The following is a 23,016-nucleotide window of genomic DNA, read 5'->3' on the forward strand; positions in this document are numbered from 1 at the left end:
AAATCCAAACTCAGCATCCTTTTTTCTAATAAACAGTTTCTTGGTTATATAGTCTTATTCATACTCTAATATTTTAAAAACCTCTATTCCATTTGCAAAATCTTGTCTCCAAATTTTCTTTTTATGTTATTTTGAAAGATTTTTCTGAAAGGTCTTATAAATAAATAAATATATTTCAGTTTTCCCAGCCACAGTGACACGTTTCCTGTGTGTACTTAGCTTTGCTGCAGGTATGCTCTTTTGGGTTCCTGGATCCAATTCCAATGTGTGTGGGGAGTAGGGTAAAGGGAAAGTTGGGTGTTCCCACACCAACAAGCAATTATCCTACACCAGCAATGTGTCCCAGAATTCAGCTAAGTTCTGACGCTATCTACTCAGAGATAGTGTCATGGTCCACAGGTTGAGGGCTCAGTCCTGCAACACTGCGCCCGCCCACCTCCACTCCCAACACACACACACTTCAGACACCAGTTGTGTCTTCAGCCACTCTGACCAACTAACTATAGACTAGAGGTTTCTACAACCCCCTCCAGGTTGTTTCCCAGTCCTCTGACCAACTGGCTATAAATAAGGGGTTGCCATGACCTCCCTCTTAGGTTCGATTAATTTGCTAAAACAGCTCACAGAACTCAGAGACACATTTTACTTACTAGATTACTGGTTCACTAAATAGGCACAATTGATTAAGTCATTGGCTGTTGGCAGTTGATTCAACCTCCAGTCCCTCCACTCTCCCCAGGGTTTGGGGGTGGGACTAAAAGTTCTAATCCTTTAATCACAGGGTTAGTTCTCCTGGCAACTGCCCCTATCATTAGGTGCAGTCCAAAAGTCAGTCATTAACATAAGACACCTTTATCTCTTATCACTTAGGTAATTCCGAGGGTTTTAGGAGCTCTGGGCCATGGGAGGAAGACCAAATATACATTTCCTGTTATAAATCACAAGATCACATATGCTAAAGCATGTTTTAAACACGATTTGAATTGTGTGTCAAAAAAATAGGTCAGTCTCCCCAATGTTATATAATGTCCCCAACCAGTTAACCATGTGTTGTTCAACAAACAAAACAGAAAGCAGTTTACTTGAAAACGCAAAAAATAAGCAGTGCACTCCGTATTAACTTTAATTTCCCATGCATTCCTCAGCTGCACAGTTATTTATAGATCTTTTCCCAGAAAAATTTGTAGTTTAATTAGATAAACTTTAAAACTACAGGAAGTGGCTTCACTGTGAGGTTTTTTTCTTATTCATTTGAATAAAAAAGGGATATGGAAAAAATAATGCAGATAGCCTTTGAGTGGGAAGCTGTGATCCTCACTGATCAAGGACCACAGAAATAACTTTTATATGGTACTTTACAACCTATATTATGCTTTTGCATATATTACCACAATCATGCTCAGAATCAGTGCCAGTGTTTAGTGATGATCAAGAGAACCTGCCTTATTAAAACAAATCCCAATCCACCAAGATTTGGGCAGAAAAGAACTCAGAAAAATCTTCTGATCGAAGGGATAACCAAAAAATGGTCCCTTCTTTCCTCTTAAGAACTCTTTGTTTTGTTTATATTTTTCGGTTGGATTCCCATCTGGCTCTTATGGCAGGAGGTAGAGTGATTACATATAAATTCCCGAGAGTATCTTCTCTCTGTGTCCTTGTGGCCTTGCTCATTTTGGCATGACTAAACCGGAATAACCTTGTTAAAGGCAGCTCTGCAATTAAACGCTAAAGAAAAAAATAGATCTGGCATAAAAGCCACCATATTCCACAGCACGTTTCCAAATCTATATGTGGTGCTAAAATATCAAAAGCAAACAATATAACAACCAAGAATGAACTTTACAGAGTTCCTGACCCTAACAAAAATTGCCCACTAGCTTCTCACGTGCCAATACAAGTTTGTAACAGCCACTGCTGACGTTTTCTACTTCTCAGCCACTTGTCTCCTCAAGATTCTTTGATTTGGCCTGTACCTCTCTCTCCAGTCTCATCCTGGGGAATGCTTCCTGTTCTCCTTTGGTGCCATGGGTCGTCTTGCTCCAAGACTCTGAAAAGAATCATCTGGGGTGGTCTTCCTTCTCTTCCCATCACACTCTGGCCTAACTAATTTCTACTCATCCTTTAGCTAATGAGGCCAAATGCCCGATCCCTTAAAGGTATAGACCTTTTTATACTCCCTATTCCCAGTCTAAGCTTAGTTTCCTTCTGTATGGTTCTTATGACCCACACAGCTTTCCAACCTAACACAGGTTCTAATTACACATTTACTGGTGGAACAGTTAGGTAATGAATTTTTCCTTCACTAAACTGTATGATTCATGAAGAGAATGACCATGTCTATCTCCCCATGATTACATCTATAAAACCTAGGGAGTATATGTTAAATGAATGAATAGGTGGATGGTTGAAAGGATGGAGGGATGGACGGATAAATAAAACAGGGATGAATGGGCTTTCTCCTGGTAGATATGTTCTCTAATCCCATATACGTGAGGGTATCATGATACTGTAGAATTAATCAGCCAACAGAAATGTGAACCACGCATGTGATTTTAAACTTTCTTGTAGCCATGTTTTTAAAAAATAAAAAGAAACAAGTGAAAATTTAATATTTTGATTAATCTAAAGTATATAAAAGATTACAATTTCATCACATAATCAATATAAAATATTTTACTTAGATATTTTACTTTTTTATACTAAATCTTTTTTTAATTAATTAATTTATCTTTTTATTTTTGGCTGTGTTGGGTCTTTGTTGCTGCGCGCGGACTTTCTCTAGTTGTGGCGAGTGGGGGCTAATCTTCGTTGTGGTGCGCAGGCTTCTCATTGCAGTGGCTTCTCTTGTTGCAGAGCATGGGCTCTAGGCAAGCAGGCTTCAGTAGTTGTTGTGTGTGGGCTCAGTAGTTGTGGCTTGCAGGCTCTAGAGTGCAGGCTCAATAGTTGTGGCACACGGGCTTAGTTGCTCCGCGGCATGTGGAATCTTTCTGGACCAGGGATCGAACCCATGTCACCTGCATTGGCAGGTGGATTCTTAACCACTGCACCACCAGGGAAGTCCCTATTTTAATTTTCTTCCAGCCATCTTAAAACAAAAATTGAAGTATAATAGCAGCTAAGACTGCTAGAACAAACCTGAACCAAACACAAATATGTGATGTAAAGCACAATACAATTATAACATGTATCAACTTGAACTAACATGTTCTAGTTGCTGGGATAAAAACATATATATATGTTAGATATCTTGGTGCTGTAATATGCTTTCTCAATGAGTCTAGAAAAGCCTCTTTTTTTTGCCATCTATGTCTTTTAAAAATCTTTTTACACATATGAGCAAACTCTCATAATTTTTTTTCCTGAGAAAAGAGAAGGATAGAGGGAAGAAAAGCAAAAGAAAGAAGAGAGGAGGAAGATGAGAAGAAAACTAATATTTATTGATCGTCTTTTATGTAACAGGCACTGTGCTTGACATGAAGAATTTGAGCTGCAATGGTTATATAAAAATTCAAATTTATATGAAGTCAGGGATATTAGTTTGTATCTGCTCTTAGAAGTTAAAAAAAAGATAGAAATGGCTCAAAACTCTTACAACAAGCAAACTCTTCTTGTTCTAAATATTTAAAGAAATATTTTTACCCTTATTCCCAAGGGTCTGTTATTTTTAACTTACCAGTACTAGCAGTCTTTAAAAAAAGATTTCTTTTTATTGGTATTAAATACTTCTTAAAGTAATGTTGAAACTATTGCCTATGATGTAGTTAAGTAGAAAAGAGAAAATTCATTCATCTTAAATCACAAAATAAACCCTTCAGCTCACATCTGCCTACTTTTATCACCAAAAATCAAGATAAAAATCTCATGATTCTATTTTAGCAAGACGTCTTTCTCAAGAATAATTTTGGAATCCCTTGGCCAGATTCTTTGTCTAGGACTGGGTTTCTGTGAGAATTAAGCCCTAACGTCCTAAGATTTCTGTCACATGCAATGAATTAATTCATCTTTTATACATTTAGAATGGTACTAGCTATGTGTCACCCATGGGAAAATTGAAAACAGGCACTCTAATAATTTTTCTGTAGTATTTAATACACTCACCAAATTGGCTGTTAGGTATTTTCCTAATGAAATCATACTTTTCAAAACACTGTTGCCAGTGAATAAAATAGGAGATAAATGTAGTAAAAGTAGACATCAATTAATATAGAGTTCATATAAACTGAGGAAGTAGAAATCTAAAACATTTACTACAATTGGAAGCCCTCTTTTCTACCAAAGGGCACTATTCCATAGGAGAAAACAAAATACTAATTCAAAGATTGCTTAGGAAGCAATTTCAATGCCTTTTAGAAAAAATACAAGAATGTATAATTATATCATCGGATTTTTTTCTTTCTTAAAGCAATCCTCAATAATAGTGAAACTAAATAATATATAAAAAGCAATAATGAACAAGGACCAACGTAGCAATCAAATACCAATTTCACTACATGGCTGACCAAAGAGAGAGAAAAAGGGAAAAAAACCTCAACAAATTCCTACACATCTGAGCTCAGATTCCCACCTGCTCTCCATATTGTTGGGTAAAACTGTCACCCACCTAAGCACCAAGTTTATAAAAGGGTAGCCTAACCCTATATTGAGGATAATATTCTATTCACACTTTCACTACCAAGAGTCACTCCTCAGAAACCTCATTCTGGTAACCTGCTACACTTGACTCAGCATAAGAAGACCAATGTTCATGTTCCAACTACATCCATTATTAAAGAAAAAGATATCCACAATTTACTGAAAAGAGACAAAACGGGGAAGACAGCATTGTAGTGAATAGCAGCTCTATGAACAAAGGCATGACACCATAAGAGTGCATGAAAATGTAGTCCACTGAAATTAAATACAGAGGTAGTTTGATAGGGTGAAGGGCCAAATACTTGTTGAATGAATGAAAAGGTGATGTGAATATATTGCCTTGAACACAATTATGTATATATGGTTGGCAGACTGATAGTTTTCTTTTCAAATCTATTCTTTCCTCCTTCATTGACACATGACCAGCTAGCTAGATTGCATTTCTCAGCTTCCTATGCACATAGGTGTAGCCATTTAACTAAGTGCTCACTAATGGAATGTAGGTGGAAGTAATGCATGAAATATTGGCATCACTTTATTAAAAGGAAATTGCTAGTCTGGATTTACTAATTTCTCCTCACACATTTCTAGTGGCCTCAAATATGAACATGGTGGCAATTCAGCCTTGACCATGCAGTTGAGGACACACCCTAGAGGATGAGAGTTAGCAAGATGAAAGAAACCTTGGAACCCAGGTAACCTTGTAAAAAAGAAGCAGCCCTACCTGCCTGTGCCTGTCGGATTGTTACAAGAGAGAAACAATCTCTTTCATTAAGTCACTGAACTTTGGGATATCTTTTTACGGCATCTTAGCTTTTACTCTCTCTGACTTAAAAAAAAGATGGGAATCTACCAAGAACTTAAGCAAAGTAAAGGACATGATCACATATGTTTTAGAAGATTAATTTGAGTAGCCACAGGGAGGGTGGCTTAGAGGGCAGAAAACCTAAAACTAGGGAACCACATAGGAAGTCAACTCCTGATGACTATGTCTCCTAAATGTTTTAGAACCTGTAAATTCTATTGCTACTTCCTCTATACAACTTCTTCACCATCAATTACCTGTAAGATCTCAACCATCTTCTACCTAATTTTTTTCTCCTTATAATTCTTGTCCCCCTCAAATCTACTTTTAACACAGTGGCAGCTTTTTATCTAAAATATAATGTGACCAGGTCCTTTTTCTGATTAAAATCTCTAATAGTTTTATCAGCTATAGAAGTGTTTTTCAAATGTTTTCTTATTTACGTCCTTGAAGAATTTTTGAAAAGCTTTGTAACCCTTCCATATTTTAAAGCTTACCTCTAAAATTTTTTATCCTACTTGAATGGTTGCAAGGATAAAATTCAAAATATTAAAAATATTGATGTTAATTAAAACTGATATCACTCATTTAAAAATATCAGTAGAGGGGCTTCCCTGGTGGCGCAGTGGTTGAGAGTCCGCCTGCTGATGCAGGGGACACGGGTTTGTGCCCCGGTCCGGGAAGATCCCACATGCTGCAGAGCGGCTAGGCCCGTGAGCCATGGCCGCTGAGCCTGCACGTCTGGAGCCTGTGCTCCGCAACGGGAGAGGCCACAACAGTGAGAGGTCCGCGTGCCGAAAATAAATAAATAAATAAAACAAAAAAAAAATCAGTAGAATCTAAACAGCATAGTGATTTCAAACCAACATTCATCTATGAAAAATTTATAAACAAACCAGTCAGAAATTTTATATAACTTTTTGCTCCTTAAACTCATAGTTTTTCATTTCTGCAAGAGATTTCAGCCTTATATAAAATATATTTTTATGTCTCAAGAGCTTTTTGATTATCTTAATCAAAATACTAAGATAATCTTCTTAACAACAAAAAATTGTATATGAGCTGTTTTTATTCCTGTGATCAAAAGGCCTATGTGTTAAAAATTTCTTCGGGATTTCACTATTATTATAATTATTAGTAATAAACAGTTGGTCAAAGATAAATTTTTGTAATTTTAAAACAAAGTAAATGTTAATGGAATGAATATACTTATGATATAGATGAAACTGCTTTTTATCAGTTTATATATTTGATGATAATAATTTGTTAGTATTAGATAGAATTCATATCCAGTTATATTTTTCACTTTTATTGATATACATCCTGAGAAACATTGGTCACATAAATAAATTAGAATGGAAGAAACTTTGTTGAAGAATTTCACTCAATTATTTGAAGCACTTCCAAATAACATGCAAAAAATCACATGCCAATATATTATCAAAAATAAAAAACCAACATTTAAAAATTCAATTATTTCTTTATTAATTCCATTGAAGGCCAAGATTTTTAAACCATTTGACATTCAATAGGATTTTTTACCCAGTTATTTGAATCACTCAATTTCTTAGTTCTAGGAATGTCTACCAAAAAGACTTTATCAAAACTTTTCAAATAACTATTAATTATACCCATCACGCTTTCACTTAGAGACAACTTGCTTAACTTAATATACACAAACAGTAGGATAAATCTGAGTATTATTAGTATAAATATATATTTGCCAACAGAACAATTTTATATCACATTTTTACATTTGATTTTTTTAAGGTATATACATATATATATATATACATATATATATATATATATATATTTTTTTTTTTTTTTTTTTTTTTGCGGTACACGGGCCTCCCACTGTTGTGGCCTCTCCCGTTGCGGAACACAGGCTCCAGACGCGCAGGCTCAGCGGCCATGGTTCACGGGCCCAGCCACTCTGCGGCATGTGGGATCTTCCCAGACTGGGGCACGAACCCATGTCCCCTGCATCGGCAGGCGGACTCTCAACCACTGTGCCACCAGGGAAGCCCAAGGTATATATTTTTAATGCTTTTCTTTTCTTTTTTTAAAAAAATTTATTTTATTTATTTATTTTTGGCTGCATTGGGTCTTTGTTGCTGCCCGCCGGCTTTCTCTAGTTGTGGAGAGTGGGGGCTACTCTTATTTGCGGTGCACGGGCTTCTCATTGTGGTGGCTTCTCTTGCTGCGGAGCACGGGCTCTGGGAGCATGGGCTTCAGTAGTTGTGGCTCGCAGGCTCTAGAGCGCAGGCTCAGTAGTTGTGGAGCACGGGCTTAGCTGCTCCGCGGCATGTGGGATCCTCCCGGACCAGACCTCGAACGCATGTCCCATACATTGGCAGGCAGATTCTTAACCACTGCGCCACCAGGGAAGCCCTACATTTGGTTTTTGTCAAAACATTGTAACTAGCTCATTATTGAAAAACGATCAGCATATAAATAAATTGGTAAAGTCAATCCTAATGATCAAGGCAATCAATCAATTCGGACTTTTTTCTAGAAAATATCTCACTTCATTTTCCAATACGCTGAATGATTTAACATGACTCCTTACAACAAACACCTGCCTACTGATTCTATCAATATTATCTCTGTAATTTTGCTTCTTTATTGACTGATTGTTCTCCTCATTATGGGCCATAATTTCCCGTTTCTTTGAATATCTGTTAATTTCTTATTGGATTCTAGACATAGTGAGTATTATGTTGCTGGGTGTCAGATTTTGTTTTGTTTCAGCAGTTGTTTAGTTTTGTTGTTGTTTTTGTTTTTTCGTTTTTTTCTGGGACAATTAAGTTATTTGGAAACAATTAGATCCTTTCAGGACATGCTTTTAAGCTCTGTTAGGTGTTCCTAAACAGTTTTTTAATCTAGGGCTGATTTGGCCTCACTACTGAAGCAATACTCTTCTGAGGACTATTCAGTATTCTGTGTGTTAGGAGGCTCTGTGTGGATACCGCTACTTGTCCTATGACCTGGAAATTCAATGCAGACAATAAAATAGGACAATTCTATGGGTCAACTCATTTGTTTCCTCTTCTTAAGGAATCACTGTCCTGCACTGCCGGTTGTCCAATGTATGAAAATCAGTTTCATATATGGTTTCCCTTTTTCAGTTGTTTAAGTGGGGGAGGGAAGGTATCTGCTTCCTGTTTCTCTGTCATGACCAAACATGGAAGTTTCACTTTTCCACTCTTGAATATATCCTAACTCCCAACTTCACATATCCTTCTTAGCAAAAATTTATATAAGACAGGAAAGACATGAGATATGACCATGGGTTATAATTATTAACATTACAAACTTTACGCTTCTCAGTACTTCAAATTTTCCTCTTTTTGGCATCCTGACAATTTTATTCTTAATGAGGATGCACCATATAAATATTTTGGATGTTTAAATAGTATTTTGGAAAATAAATAAATAAATAAATAGTATTTTGTATCATTAGGGTCCAATCAAGAGAAAGAAACCACTCAGTAATTTGAGTAGGTATGATATGAGAAAAAAAGAATTAACTTTTCACAGAATTAGCTACTAAAATGAAATGAAAAAGAATGTTAAAAAATATGGTAGGACTGAGGGAAGGAATAAGCTTGAAAAGGGGTCCCCTTCTCAAAGCTGGAATCCAGACCTCTTTGGAGAAGGTGTGGTTGCGCCTACTAGATGGTGGTGAAGTTAGTAGGGTTACCATGGGTCAGAGTTGGTCCATGATCACTAGGCCAAGGCTGCCAGATAGGAAAATACAGGCTGAGACTGGCACACTTGCAGGTGAGAACCACTGTGGGTTCTGCATCCTGCTGTTTGCCACACACTGCAGTAGCCAGCTGAGAGTGGGTGTACTTGAATCCGAAGGAGAAGCCCCTCCCTCCTGTAGTTTTACTCCATAGCCCTCTACTGGCAAAGGAGAAATGTTTACAAGATTGAGCTCCAGTATCACAAGCAGGTTGAACTTGGAATGAAGAAGCAATAATCTGACAAATGACCCATGTTATTCTTTCTTTCCTTCTTCTCACTTCCCAGAGGGATAAGTGTGACTATGAAAGGAGATAGGAAGTAAGAACCAACATGAATGGTTGGACTACATACCATTCACAGACTGATCAAGTTTAGTAAACATGGAAAGTGAAGCTATCAAAATTACTTTGAAACAAAATGTGTCTGGGTACTTCCATAGAAAGCGTTTGTGCATCTTCAGCATAAAAGCCCTCTGTGATTCAGCTCATGCATGCCTACCTCTCTACCTTCATTTCTCCCTGCTCCAGGAATATCAAACTTCTTTCTGTTTTTTTCCCACAAATTCCATTGTTTCTCACCACTGTACTTTTAATTATTAGTGTCTTCTCTGCATAGAATCCCATTTCTGCTCCATATCATTTTAAGCATTACCTTAACTAGAAAGCTCTTCCCTGACTGAATGAACTGGACTGAATTAAATGCCCCTCCTCTGTGCTTCCATAATTTTATCTGTTTTTTTCCATCAGCACTTATTAACTTGTCATTTTCACTTTACTATTTTATTGTTAATTACATGGAGTGTGATTATTAATCTCTTTATGTCCAGTACCTAACCAAAAAAATGGTTTGTTTCATAAGTAAATAAATGAATAAATGAGACAAATATAGTTATCCTGGAAGGATTTTATAGGATCTTGAAGAAGAGCATTGTAAAAGAGGTGTATCCAAAAAGATATAAAATACATATTCAACAAGATTTGGTGATAAATTAGATAGGGAGGTATGGAAGAGAAGGAATGCAGAAATGCTTACATGCTTTCTAATGTTTTAGTTTAGGTAAATGGATAGGGATAATGTTGTTAGAGCTAGTAAATGCAGGAGAAAGGGCAAACTTAGATCTGGAGAATAGCAGAGTACATTGGCTATATATTGCTCTGTTGAACAAACAAGCAAAGAAACAAACCCCAAAACCCAAAGCCAAACAAACTATTGGCTTAAAATAACAGTGGCAAATTTTTTCGTAAAGAACAAGATAGCTACTATTTTAACTCTGGGTCATACAGTTTCTGTCACATCTCTTCAACTCTGCTATTGTAGCACAAAAGCAACCAAGGAAAATAAAAAACAAGCAGTAGACTGGATTTAGCCCATGAGGTGTACTTTGCTATCCCATGTAGCTGTAGTCATTCTAACAGCTCAGCTGGGGTGGATAGTACAACATGGTCTCATTCATATGGTTGAAATTGGTTCTGGCTTTTGTTTTCAGCACCTGGTATTCCCCTACATGTCCTCTCATCCACCAATAGGCTAGACTGGTTTTTTGATTTCAGTTTTTTGTTTTGTTTTGTTTTTTACAAAATAGTGTTCCAAGAGAGTGAAAATGTTAACTGTTAGGCCTCTTAAGGCCTAGGGTCACAGTTGTACAACATAATTTCCACCACATTTGATCAGTCAACGTGAGTCTCAAGGTCAGCCCGTATTCAAGGGATAGGGAAATAGAGGAAATATTATGGCCATTATTTCAGTCTACCACAGGGAGGCACAAGGATTTGGAGTTTAGGAGAAAGTTGAAATTAAAAACATATTTTGTAGTTATCAGTACATATGTTATAACTGAAATTGTAAGAATGAATTAAATTTCTTGGGAGAACTAAACACACGTATACACATGTATCTCTTTACTACTATATATTACCATATATATTTTAAAGTATATTACATATATATATTTATTACCACATATTTCATAATGAATGAACCACTCTTTAAATATCAACATGGATAGAATATGAAAACGTAATATTGAGTGAAAAAAGAAAGTTTCAGAATTTTACACAAATATGAGAGCATTTATACAAATTTAAAAATACACTAAATCTATATATTGCTTTTAGATGATTAATAATAATAATAACTAACACATACTGCTTTTATATGCCAGATCCTCTTCTAAGTATATTTTATACACTAACTATACACTTATTACAAGACAATTTTGAGATTAGCACATTAGTTCAGTAGTCCTTTTTAATATAAATGATGAACTTGACCCAAAGAGAGGCCAAGAAACTTGCCCTCGGCCACATAGTTAAGTGGCAAAGTTAAGATTTAAACCCAATTTTAAAACATGGACTGAATATAAATCAACTTCTAGATAGATGTCGCCTTAAGGTAGGGAGCAACTGGAATACAATCGACCAAAAATGTAGAGAATTCTAACTTTACCAATCTCTAGATAGATGGAAAGATAGTCTGGGTTTTCCAGTAAAAAGGCCCCAAAACAATTACCAAATAACCTACTCAGCTGTGATGAATATACCTACTATCCTGGCTGTGATCTTACAATACATTTCTTATGGAAATAAACAAGGTTTAACAAAATAGATGACTCCCAATCCAGGTTTGTGTCAGGAAATATATAAGACGAACACGTGAAGTAACTTGATGTACCAGATAGAAAAGATATCAAAGACTATTAAATCATGTCAAAAAAAAAAAAGCCCAAACCATCCTGGCCAAAGGTGGGAAAACGAACCTCAATGAGGACAAGAATTGCAACAGACTGAATCATACTGAATGCACTTAAACCTTGAATTTACAGGGATAAGTAAAACGTACTGTGCATCAATGCAGAATGCTTGAGAATCACTCATTTCCTTGAAAACTGGTAAAGCGAAACAAGTCTTTGTTCTGCCTTTCCTATACCAACTGCATCTTTTGGTAACCAAATAGCTGATGAGGGGAGGTTTCTTTTTAGAGAAGTTAATCAAATACATGCAAAAGGCAATAGAATATCATCATTTTACAACCCCAAGTGAATTAATGAATCTGTGTAATATCAATGGCTGCTAACATCACAAAAAGAGAGCTATCCAGATATCGCCAACTTCCTTAGAGAACTATATATACCATCTGTAAGCAATTTTGCCAAAAATTTAAAATGAAATCAGATCAAACTTCGTCCGCCAATTACCAATTTGCAGAGTACAGAGAAAGATGTTAAATGCTATTATAAGGACAGACCCAGCAAAATGCAATAAAATTCAGATAGATAACTAAAGACTCTACAACAGACTGGTTAAGAAAAAAGAGACTTCTAGTCTGGTTTTCAGTCTGACATGTAAGAATTTAGAAGTCGCTAACATCTTCCGAACAAAAAGTAAAAAGCAGAACAAACTGAAAAACCAACAACTTTTCTTAGCTCCGTAAGAGAAGTAAGGTCACAAGGCAAACCGCTGTTCCCAAGATTGTAGATATCAACAGAGGAATATAAAGAATCATAACTTACCAGGAGCACAAGCCTCTGCAGGAACCAGGCAGGGAAATCCGAACTGTAACTGACGAACTGGTGAAGGCTCAACATGGACGCCTCTGAGAGATAAAAACCAGAGGAGGACCAGTCATTAGGGGGACACCGCACTTCTGTGAATTTTACCTCCAAGAGTTCCACCAGCTTCTCACAGTGAATATGGGAGAAAAATCACCTTGTGCTTCTGGCAGGGGAAAGGGAAAAGGAACCATTCTGAAACCTGCCACAGCATTCTGCTCTTAACTAGGTCTGTCCACAGCTGAAACTATTTAACTAGAGGCTAAACTGCTGAGGTTTTATCTGAGCCTAATTGACCTGCGGGAGAGGAAATTCGCAACTCCAGCTGCCTGTAGTCATCCTATCCCACTTAAGGAAAATGTGAAGCTGTGTATGGTTCACAGCCCAGGGATACAAACTCACTTAAAGACTGAGACCTAGGTCTATAGAATGCTACCCCTCCCTCCACAACTCACCACCTCATTATGAAAGGCCTATTTACAGAAGTTCCTTTTACCCAGTAGATCATTTCTAGCTATCAAGAAAAAAATTACTAATCATACAAAAAGGCAAAAAAAAAAAAAAACACCATTTGAAGAGCCAAAGCAAGCATCAGAATCAGACTCAGATATGGCAGACATGTTGGAATTAACAGACTTGGAATTTAAAACAGCTGTGATTAAGATGCCACAGGCTCAACCTCATAGAAACAGAGAGTAACTGCCAGGGGCTGGGAGGTGAGGGAAAAGGGAAGATGTTGATCAAAGAGTATAAACTTCCAGTAAGATGAATAGCTTCTAGAGATCTAATGTACACCATAGTGTTTATAATTAACAATACCATATAGTATTTTTGAAAGTTCCTAAAAGAGTACATCCTAAATGTTCTCACCACTAACAACACAAAATGGTATTTTCCCCCCAGTTTATCCATTTTAATAGGTACATAATGGTATCTCACTGTTTTTTTTTTTTAACATCTTTATTGGAGTATAATTACTTACAATGTTGTGTTAGTTGCTGCTGTATAACAAAGTGAGTCAACTATACATATACATATATCCCCATATCTCCTCCCTCTTGCGTCTCCCTCCCATCCTCCCTATCCCACCCCTCTAGGTGGTCACAAAGCACAGAGCTTATCTCCCTGTGCTATGTGGCTGCTTAAAAAATGGTAATTATTTGAGATGATGTATGCATTAATTTAGTATGGTAATCATTTCACAATGTATATCAAATAATCACATTATACATGTTAAACTTATACAATGTTTTATGTCAACTATCTCAATAAAGCTGCTAAGGCTCTTATAGAGCAATAATAGATCGAATATGTAAGCAGAGAGATGGAAATTCTAAGAAAGAACCAAAAAGAAATGCCAGAGATAAAAAAACACTGTAACAGAAATAAAGAATGCCTTTGATGGGCTCATTAGTAGACTGGACAGAGCTGAGGAAAGAACCTCCGTGCTTGAGAATATCTCACTAAAAACATCCAAACCTGAAAAGCAAAGAGCAAAAAGATTTAAAAAAAGAACAGGATATCCCAAAACTATGGAACAATTACAAATGGTGTAACATAGAGGTAATGGGAATTCCAAAAGGAAAAGAGAGAATTGAACAAAAGAAATGTCTGGAAAAATAATGTACTACTCTCTACATTTTTCCTCTCCCTCTGAGAATTTCCACAAATTGTCAGATAACAAACCACCAATCTGATAAGCTCAGAGAACACGAAACCATATAAATGACCAACTGTCCCCACCAAAAAAAAAAAAAAAAAACAACCCACAAAAAAACCCCCAAACAAACAACCTAACCTAGGCGTATCATTTTCAAACTACAAAAAATCAAAGATAAAAAAAAATCCTGAAAGAAGCCAGAGGAAAAACATTTTACTACAGAGGAACAAAGATAAGAATTACTTCTAACTTCTCAGAGACCATGCAAGCAGTGCAAGAGTGGAGTGAAATATTTAAAGTATTGAGAAAACAAAAAAACATCAGCCTAGAATTCCATACTGTGTGAAATTATTCTTCAAAAGTGAATGAGAAAGAAAGACTTTCTGAGAGAAACAAAAATTGAGGGAATTTGTTATCAGAGATCTATACTGCAAGAAATGTTAAAAGAAATTCTTTAGACAGATAAAAAATGCTATAGGACAGAAACTTGTATCCATGAAGAAAGGAAGAGCATCAGAGAAGAAACAAGTGAAGGTAAAATAAAAACTTTTATTTTTCTTATTTTCAATTGACCTAATTGTTCAAAATAATAATAGTAACAATGTATTCAACTATGTATGTATATATAGACATATATATATATGCCTATGTATAAGTGAAATGAATGACAGCAGTTATACAAGGTATGGAAGGAGGAATTAAGATGATCTGGTGTACTCACACTGTGAGCATATCAGTTATACTTTTTTTTTTAACTTTATTTCAGTGGTTGCCCTAGAGTTTGCAATATACATTATAACTAATCCAAATACATTTTCAAATAACACTATACAACCTCACAGATGATCCAGCAATCATGCTCCTTGGTATTTACCCAAAGGATTGAAAATTATGTCCACACAAAAACTGTGCACAGATATATATAGCAACTTTGTTCATAATTGCCAAAACTTGGGAGAAACTCAGATGTCCTTCAGTAGGTGAATAAATAAATAAACTATGGTACATTCAGACAATGGAATATTATTCATCACTAAAGAGAAAAGATTTATCAAGCCAGGAAAAGACATAGAAGAACCTTAAATACATATTACTAAGTGAAAGAAGCCAATCTGAAAAGGCCACATGTTGTATGATTCCAACTATGTGACATTCTGGAAAAAGCAAAACTATGGGGAAAGTAAAAAAGATCCATGATTGTCAGGAGTTATGGGGGAGGGAGGCATGAAGAGGTAGAACAGATTTTTAGAGCAGTGAAAATACACTGTATAGATACCATAATGGTGGATACATTTGTACAAACCACAGACTGTGTAAACCATAATATCAATTATGAATTGAGTGATTATGATGGGTGAGTGTATGTTCATCAGTTATAACAAATGTACCACTCTGGTGGAGGATGTTGATAATGGGGGATAATGCATAAGTGGGGGCAGGGAGTATGTGGGAAATCTCTGTATCTTCTGCTCAATATGGCTGTGAGCCTAAAACTTCTGTTCGAAAAAAGTCAATTTTTAAAATGAAGAAAAAACATATGAAAGGGAACCTATAGATTTAATATATGGTTGTCCCTTGTATGGATCCTAATTTTAACTGTATATATATATTTAAAATAATGAGATAATGGGAAATTTGAATTTAAACACTGGTTATTTGATAATTCTGAGGAATTAGGTTTAATTTTTTAAAGAATGATAATGGAATTGTGGAAAATATTTGCAGACAAAGCAACCAACAAGGGATTAATCTCCAGAATATACAAACAGCTCACGCAGCTCAATATTAAAAAACAACCCAATCAAAAAATGGGTGGAACAGCTAAATAGACATTTCGCCAAAGAAGACATACAGATGGCCAAAAAGCACATGAGAAAATGCTCAACATCACTAATTTTTAGGGAAATGCAAATCAAAACTACAATAAGGTATCACCTCATACCGGTCAGAATGGCCATCATCAAAAAATCTAAAAACAATAAATCCTGGAAAGGGTGTGGAGAAAAGGGAACACTCCTACACGGTTGGTGGGTATGTAAACTGGTACAACCACTATGGAGAATAGCATGCAGGTTCCTTAAAAAACTAAAAATAGAACTACCATATGACCCAGCAATTCCATTCCTGGACATATACCCATAGAAAACCATAATTTGAAAAGATACCTGCACCCCAATGTTCATTGCAACACTATTTAAAATAGCCAGGACATGAAAGCAACCTAAATGTCCATCAACAGAGGAATGGATAAAGAAGATGTGGTACATATATACAATGGAATATTACTCAGCCATAAGAAAGAACAAAAATAATGCCATTTGCAGCAACATGGATGGACCTAGAGATTGTCATACTGAGTGAAGTAAACCAGACAGGAAGACAAATATATGATATCACTTATATGTGGAATCTAAAAGAACAGTACAAATGAACATATTTACAAAACAGAAATAGAGTCACAGATGTAGAAAACAAACTTACAGTTACCAAGGGGTAAGGGAGGGGGAGGGATAAATTGGGAGACTGGGACTGACATATACACATTACTATTTATAAAATAGATAACTAATAAGAACATACTGTATAGCATAGGGAACTCTACTCAATACTCTGTAATTGCCTATATAGGAAAGGAATCAGAAAAAGGGTGGATATATGTATATATTAAAAAAAATTATCAAGGGAATAATGTGGGTGGGGCGTTGGATTAAATGAAATTTTCCATAAATTAATCCACACTGATGCTGGTGACATGAACATGAGGTATATTATACTAGTCTCTCTACATTTGTATAAGATTGAAATTTTCCTCAATAAAAAGTAAAACAATTCAACAAAATCATACATACCCAGAAAACACATACTCATGCTAAGAATTATAATAATAAAATTAACACATTTTACCACCCAGTTTAGGTTACAATACCAATACTGTTACATCTACCTGGTGTTTCTCAGTGATCTCTTCCCCTTTAGCCATTATCCTGACTTATCCCTAAAAGAGCTTTATCCCTAAAGCTTTCATCGTCATTATAATAATCAACGTTATTATTTCAGTGTGTTTCAGAGGTATCCCTAAATATTTGGTTGTGCTTGTTTTTTAGCTTTTCAGAAACATTGTCAGAGTTTAAGTAATCATCTGGGATTTGCTTTTCACCCAACGTTGAAACTCTAAACTTCATTCACATAGTTCATTTCACTTAGTTCATAAAATCTACCTCTCTGAGAACACTTACTACATAGCCATAATTAGTAACTTAAATATCCAGCCCCCAAGAAAACCAAAAAGTTTTAGAGAACAGACACCATGACTTTTCATTAGTTTTCTCAACTATAAAAGACAGGCTGGCTACATAGTAGGTATTTAATAAATGCACATCTAATGAATAAGTATTAATGAACAATTAAGTGTTTGTGTGAATAAAACAGCTAAAAAATGTTATTCAACAACAAAAAAAAAAAGTGGAAATAGTTCCTTGTAAAAAAGATATTATTTCTAAAATTTTTAAGGTAATTTATTAAAATCACTGCAAAAAGAGGTTACAGACTCTTGTATTAGATGAAATTGAGCAGAGGTCCTTCAGTCCTTGGACTTGAGGCCCCCATTTCTAAGTTATAACATATAGCCTTAAAATACATATTTGCTCAATGCATAATCTTCTCAATTTTAGGATTCAGTTATTTAAAATTTAATTGCTGATTTTGGTATTAATGCAAAAAAAATCAAAGAAACCAAGTATCAGTCCAACAAATGACTAATAATAACTATTTAGTTAATTGAAAGCTGACAGATGGCTGGCACTAAAATTGATTGATGCCTTAAAGTCAAAGCTGATGCTGATTCTTTTCTAAAAAAGAATGTGACTCAAGCTCAAACATTTCTCTTTTTCAATCAGGAAGGATTTTACACTTGGAATAGAGGCCAGTGATTTATTAGGTTAAGTTTTCTCTCAGCAGCCCTCTGATCACTCTCAGTATTCTAACATAACAGCTTCATTGTACAAACCCAAGCATTATACTTTATTGTTATTATTTTTAGGAGACTGTGATAGTATTGAACTTAGAAAGGGAAGACTAATATCTTCATTGACATTATTGTTGATCAAAGCACTTCTCTGCGAGGAGCATGTGCTTTGCCAACAATGACTACTGATTCTTTAGATAAAGTTTTATAAAAAGTTCAGAAGGGAAATGATGAGCTACAACTTTAACCCAGCAACTGGAATCATTGGCCAGTATTATTAAGAACTTTAAAGTCTGAGTAAAACTTGATCAACCTGAATATAAAGATAAGCAAATTTACCTGTTAAATATTTCCAGTCTTCTTTCCAAATATTCAGTGGAAAGAAATTCACTGTCATTCAGTGATGACATATAGTTTGGATCTCCTTTGCTTCTTTTAGAAAGAGAAACTTTCTACTTTCAGTGAATTGAGGGGGAAAAAAGACAATGTCACTAAGAATTTTTATGTCTTTCATTCAGTTATAAATCTGTTTTCTTTGTCAGACACAATCATGGAATAAAGATATGCATGAGTCTCAGAAATTATCAGGTATTGACCCTATGATAAGTTATATATTTTCTGCTTTTGGTTATTATTCCCATGTGGCTACCATTTTTCATGGTACTTATGGTTGGAGCATCAAGTCTGCCAAAGTTTGATAAAAAATTGTGTCACAGGTTAGGTTTTGTTGCTGTTTCCTACCACCCAACATGAAATGATAAGGATTTGTTAAATGAAGCTAGAATAAGGCTGATGGTCGTTGTATCAATAATAACCACAGTGAAGTACTGTGGCTTAACGTGGAATTTCTCAATAGGTAAACATTATACTGATATTGATACTCATACCCCTTGGACGACTTTGTAGAGCCAAGGACAGTCAGAGCTCCTGGGCCCATCAAGCAGCCTCATCAGTTTACTTCAGTATGTCACACTGATAAGATCATATTCTCTGTGTGCCATAATATAGAAATGATTATAAATAACTGACCTAATGTATTAAAAAATGAATCAAAGAAATTCTTTCTCAATGATTACATTTTCAGTTTTTCGTATACTCCCACTGGTATAAATTAAATATTATAATTACCATTTTTTGAAGTAAGTGAATAGCCTGTATATATAAATTCCAAAAATATTTTATAACAATAAATATTCCTATAAAAATATAAAATTCCTTCACATAAGCTCAAGAGAATGAGATTATATATCATCATTCTTACTTACTGTTAGATGATTAGGGATATCTTATTTATCTAATTAATTTCTTTTATTATAAATAAAATCTGGATTCACAAAAAGGAATTAAGAGTACTAGAATAAGTAAATACACAGGCAAATATAAAGTATTTTTCTTCTTATGTAGATTTCTTAAAAAAATAACCGATTGTTTAAAGCAAAAATAATAACAATCTAGTGGGGGGTTTCTAACGAGCATAAATTAAAACATATGACAACAGCAACACAAAGGCCCAGAAGAAAGAAATGCAAATGTAAGATTCTCATACTACTTGAAAGTAGACTATACTAAATTAAAGTTGTATGCCATAAGTCATAGAGCAATCATTAAATGACACAACAAAAAGTATATATTAAAAGGCAACAAAGAAGATAAAATAGAATCAATTGATACTAAAGTAATCCCCAAAAAAGGCAGAAAAGTAGAGAAAGGGGGAAAAATAACATATGGAACAAATAGAAAGAAAATAGCAAATAGCAAGATTATTTATTTAAACTTAACCATATCAATAATCACATTGTAAATGGTCAACCTATCTCAACTAAAAGGCACTGATTGCCAGATTGAATTTCAAAAAAGCAAGACCTGTGTTATGAGTTGAATTATGTTACCTCAAAAAAGATACATTGAAATCTTAACCTCCAGTACCTCAGAATGTGATCTTATTTGGAGAAAGGATCTTTACAGAGGCAATTAAATTAAAACAAGGTTATTAGGGTGGGTTCTAATCCAAAATGATTGGTGTCTCTTATAAGGGAAACTGGAAAGAAAGACAAGAGAAAACACACACAGAGAGAAGAATATATGAGATACAGGGAAAGCACCATGTGAAGATGGAAGACTAGAGTGATGTATCTGCAAGCCAAAGAATGCCTGAGGCTATCCGGAGCTAGGACAGAAGCATGGAATATTTAGTTCTTCCTCTAGCACTACAGAAGGGAGCATGGCCTTACTTACACCTTGGTTTAAAACTTCTGGTCTCCAGACCCGTGAGACAATAAATTTGTTAATTTTGATGCTTCCTTCTCCATAATGGATTGAGTGGATGGATTAAACCAAGCAACTTGACCTAATTGACATGTATAGAATGTATGCTTTTGTTGACTACAGCCAACATTATAATATGTATTCTTTTTAAGTGTAAATGGAAGATGACGTCTATTCTGAACCATAAAAGAAGTCTCAATAATTTAAAATGACTCATATCATACAAAGTATGTTCTCTGATCATAACGATATTAAACTTGAAATCAACTACAGAAAGACATTTCAAAAATCCCTAAATATTTGGAAACTAAACAACATAATTCTAAATAACTCATGAGTTAAAGAAAAAAAACAAATGAGAAACAAGAAAGTATTTTGAACTGAATGAAAATAAAAACACAATATGCTAAAATTTGTAGCATACAGCTAAACCAGTACTTGGAAATTTATAGTAGTAAATGCCTGTATTAGAAATGAAAGTAGATCTTAAATGAAGGATTCAGCTTCCACCTTATGAGACACCTATGAAAAATCAACATACCTTACTATATTAAAAAAATCAATTAATTGAAACTATAGGGTCATCTTGATACAGGAAAAAAAAGAGCAAATAAAACCCTATGTGAGGAAAAAAGGAAACAATAAAGATCAGTGTGTAGATCAATGACTCAATGAATTAGAAACAGAAAAACAGTATAGAAAATCAATGAAACCAAAAAATGCTTCCTCAAGAAGATCAGTCTATAACCAGACTTACTAGGGAAAAAGAAAAAAAGAAGATTGCCAATACCAAAAATGAGGGAAATGACATCACTAGAAATTCCATGATGTAAAAAGAATAATAAGTAAAGAATATGAATAAATTTAAGTTAGATAAAATGGACAAATTCCTTGAAATAAACTATCAAATCTCACTCAAAAAGTAATATTTAATGTGAATAACAATATATCTACTAAAGGAACTGAACTTGTAGTTTACAAACTTCCCACATAGAAAATTCTAGGTCCAGATAGTTTGACTCATGAATTCTACCAATTATTTAGGAAGAAGTAATTCTGATTCTACACAAATTCATCCAGAAAACTGAAGTTAAAGAAATCCAATATTACAACCAAAAACATTAGTAGAAAAGAAAATAACACATACCAGTTAGAATGGCCAACATCAAAAAATCTACAAATAATAAATGTAAGAAAGGGCGTGGAGAAAAGGGAACCCTCCTACACTGTTGGAATGTAAATTGTTGCAGTCACTATGGAGAACAGTATGGAGGTTCCTTAAAACACTAAAAGTAGAGTTACCATATGATCCTACAATCCCACTCCTGGGCACATACCTGGTAAAGACAAAAACGCTAATTTGAAAAGATACACACACCCAAGTAGGACATAGCAGCACTATTTACAATAGCCAAGACATGGAAGCAACCTAATTGTCCATCAATTAGGATGAATGGATAAAGATGTGTGTATATATATATATATATATATATATATATATATATATACACAATGGAATACTACTCAGCCATAAAGAAGAACGAAATAATGCCACTTGCAGCAACATGGATGGACCTAGAGTTTATCATACTAAGTGAAGTAAGTCAGACAGAGAAAGACAGATATCATATGAGATCACTGACATGTGGAATCTAAAAAAATAATACAAAGGAACTTATTTACAAAACAGAAATAGACTCACAGACATAGAAAACAAACTTATGGTTACAAAAGGGGAAAGGTGGAAGGAGGGATAAATTAGGAATTTGAGATTAATAGATACACACTACTATATATAAAATAGACAACCAATGAGGACCTACTGTATAGCATAGGGAACTATATTCAATACCTTGTAATAAACTATAATGGAAAAGAATGTGAAAAAGAAAAAAATATATATATATATAACTGAATCACTTTTCTGTACACCTGAAATATTGTAAATCAACTATAGTTCAATTTTAAATAATTTTTGAAAAGAAAAGAAAACAACAAACCACTATCCTCATGTTCTTAAAAAAGTTTTACCAAATCAAATCATAAAATAAATAAAAAGGATAATATACTATGACCAAATGAGGTTAATACTCTAATGCATAATTAGTTTAACATTAGAAATTAATTAACATACTTCACCATATCAACAGAAAATAAAAAATGAAAACCGTATCACCATCACAGTAGACTCAGATAAAGCATTTGACAATCTCACACCAATTCTTATAAAAGCTGTCAGCAAACTAGAAATATAAAGGAACTTCTTCAACCTGATGAAGGCATTGCATTAATATTTTTATTGCTACAATAACAAATGCCACAAACTTAGTGGCTTAAAACAACACAATATGTTATCTGATAGTTCTGGAGGTCAGAAGTTTAAAATAGTT

General features: G+C 34.7%; 1 protein-coding gene across 1 annotated transcript in view; it reads right to left on the minus strand.

Annotated features, from left to right (window-relative positions):
* TMTC3 (transmembrane O-mannosyltransferase targeting cadherins 3) overlaps positions 1-23,016 on the minus strand; it is a 302,048-nt gene that overhangs the window by 134,315 nt on the left and 144,717 nt on the right. The window contains exon 18 of the mRNA XM_060165029.1: positions 12,699-12,781. Within this exon, the coding sequence (XP_060021012.1) occupies positions 12,699-12,781 (83 nt within the window). The remainder of the gene's footprint in view (positions 1-12,698; positions 12,782-23,016) is intronic.

Source organism: Lagenorhynchus albirostris, chromosome 11, assembly GCF_949774975.1.
Source record: "Lagenorhynchus albirostris chromosome 11, mLagAlb1.1, whole genome shotgun sequence".
Classification (NCBI taxonomy): domain Eukaryota; kingdom Metazoa; phylum Chordata; class Mammalia; order Artiodactyla; family Delphinidae; genus Lagenorhynchus; species Lagenorhynchus albirostris.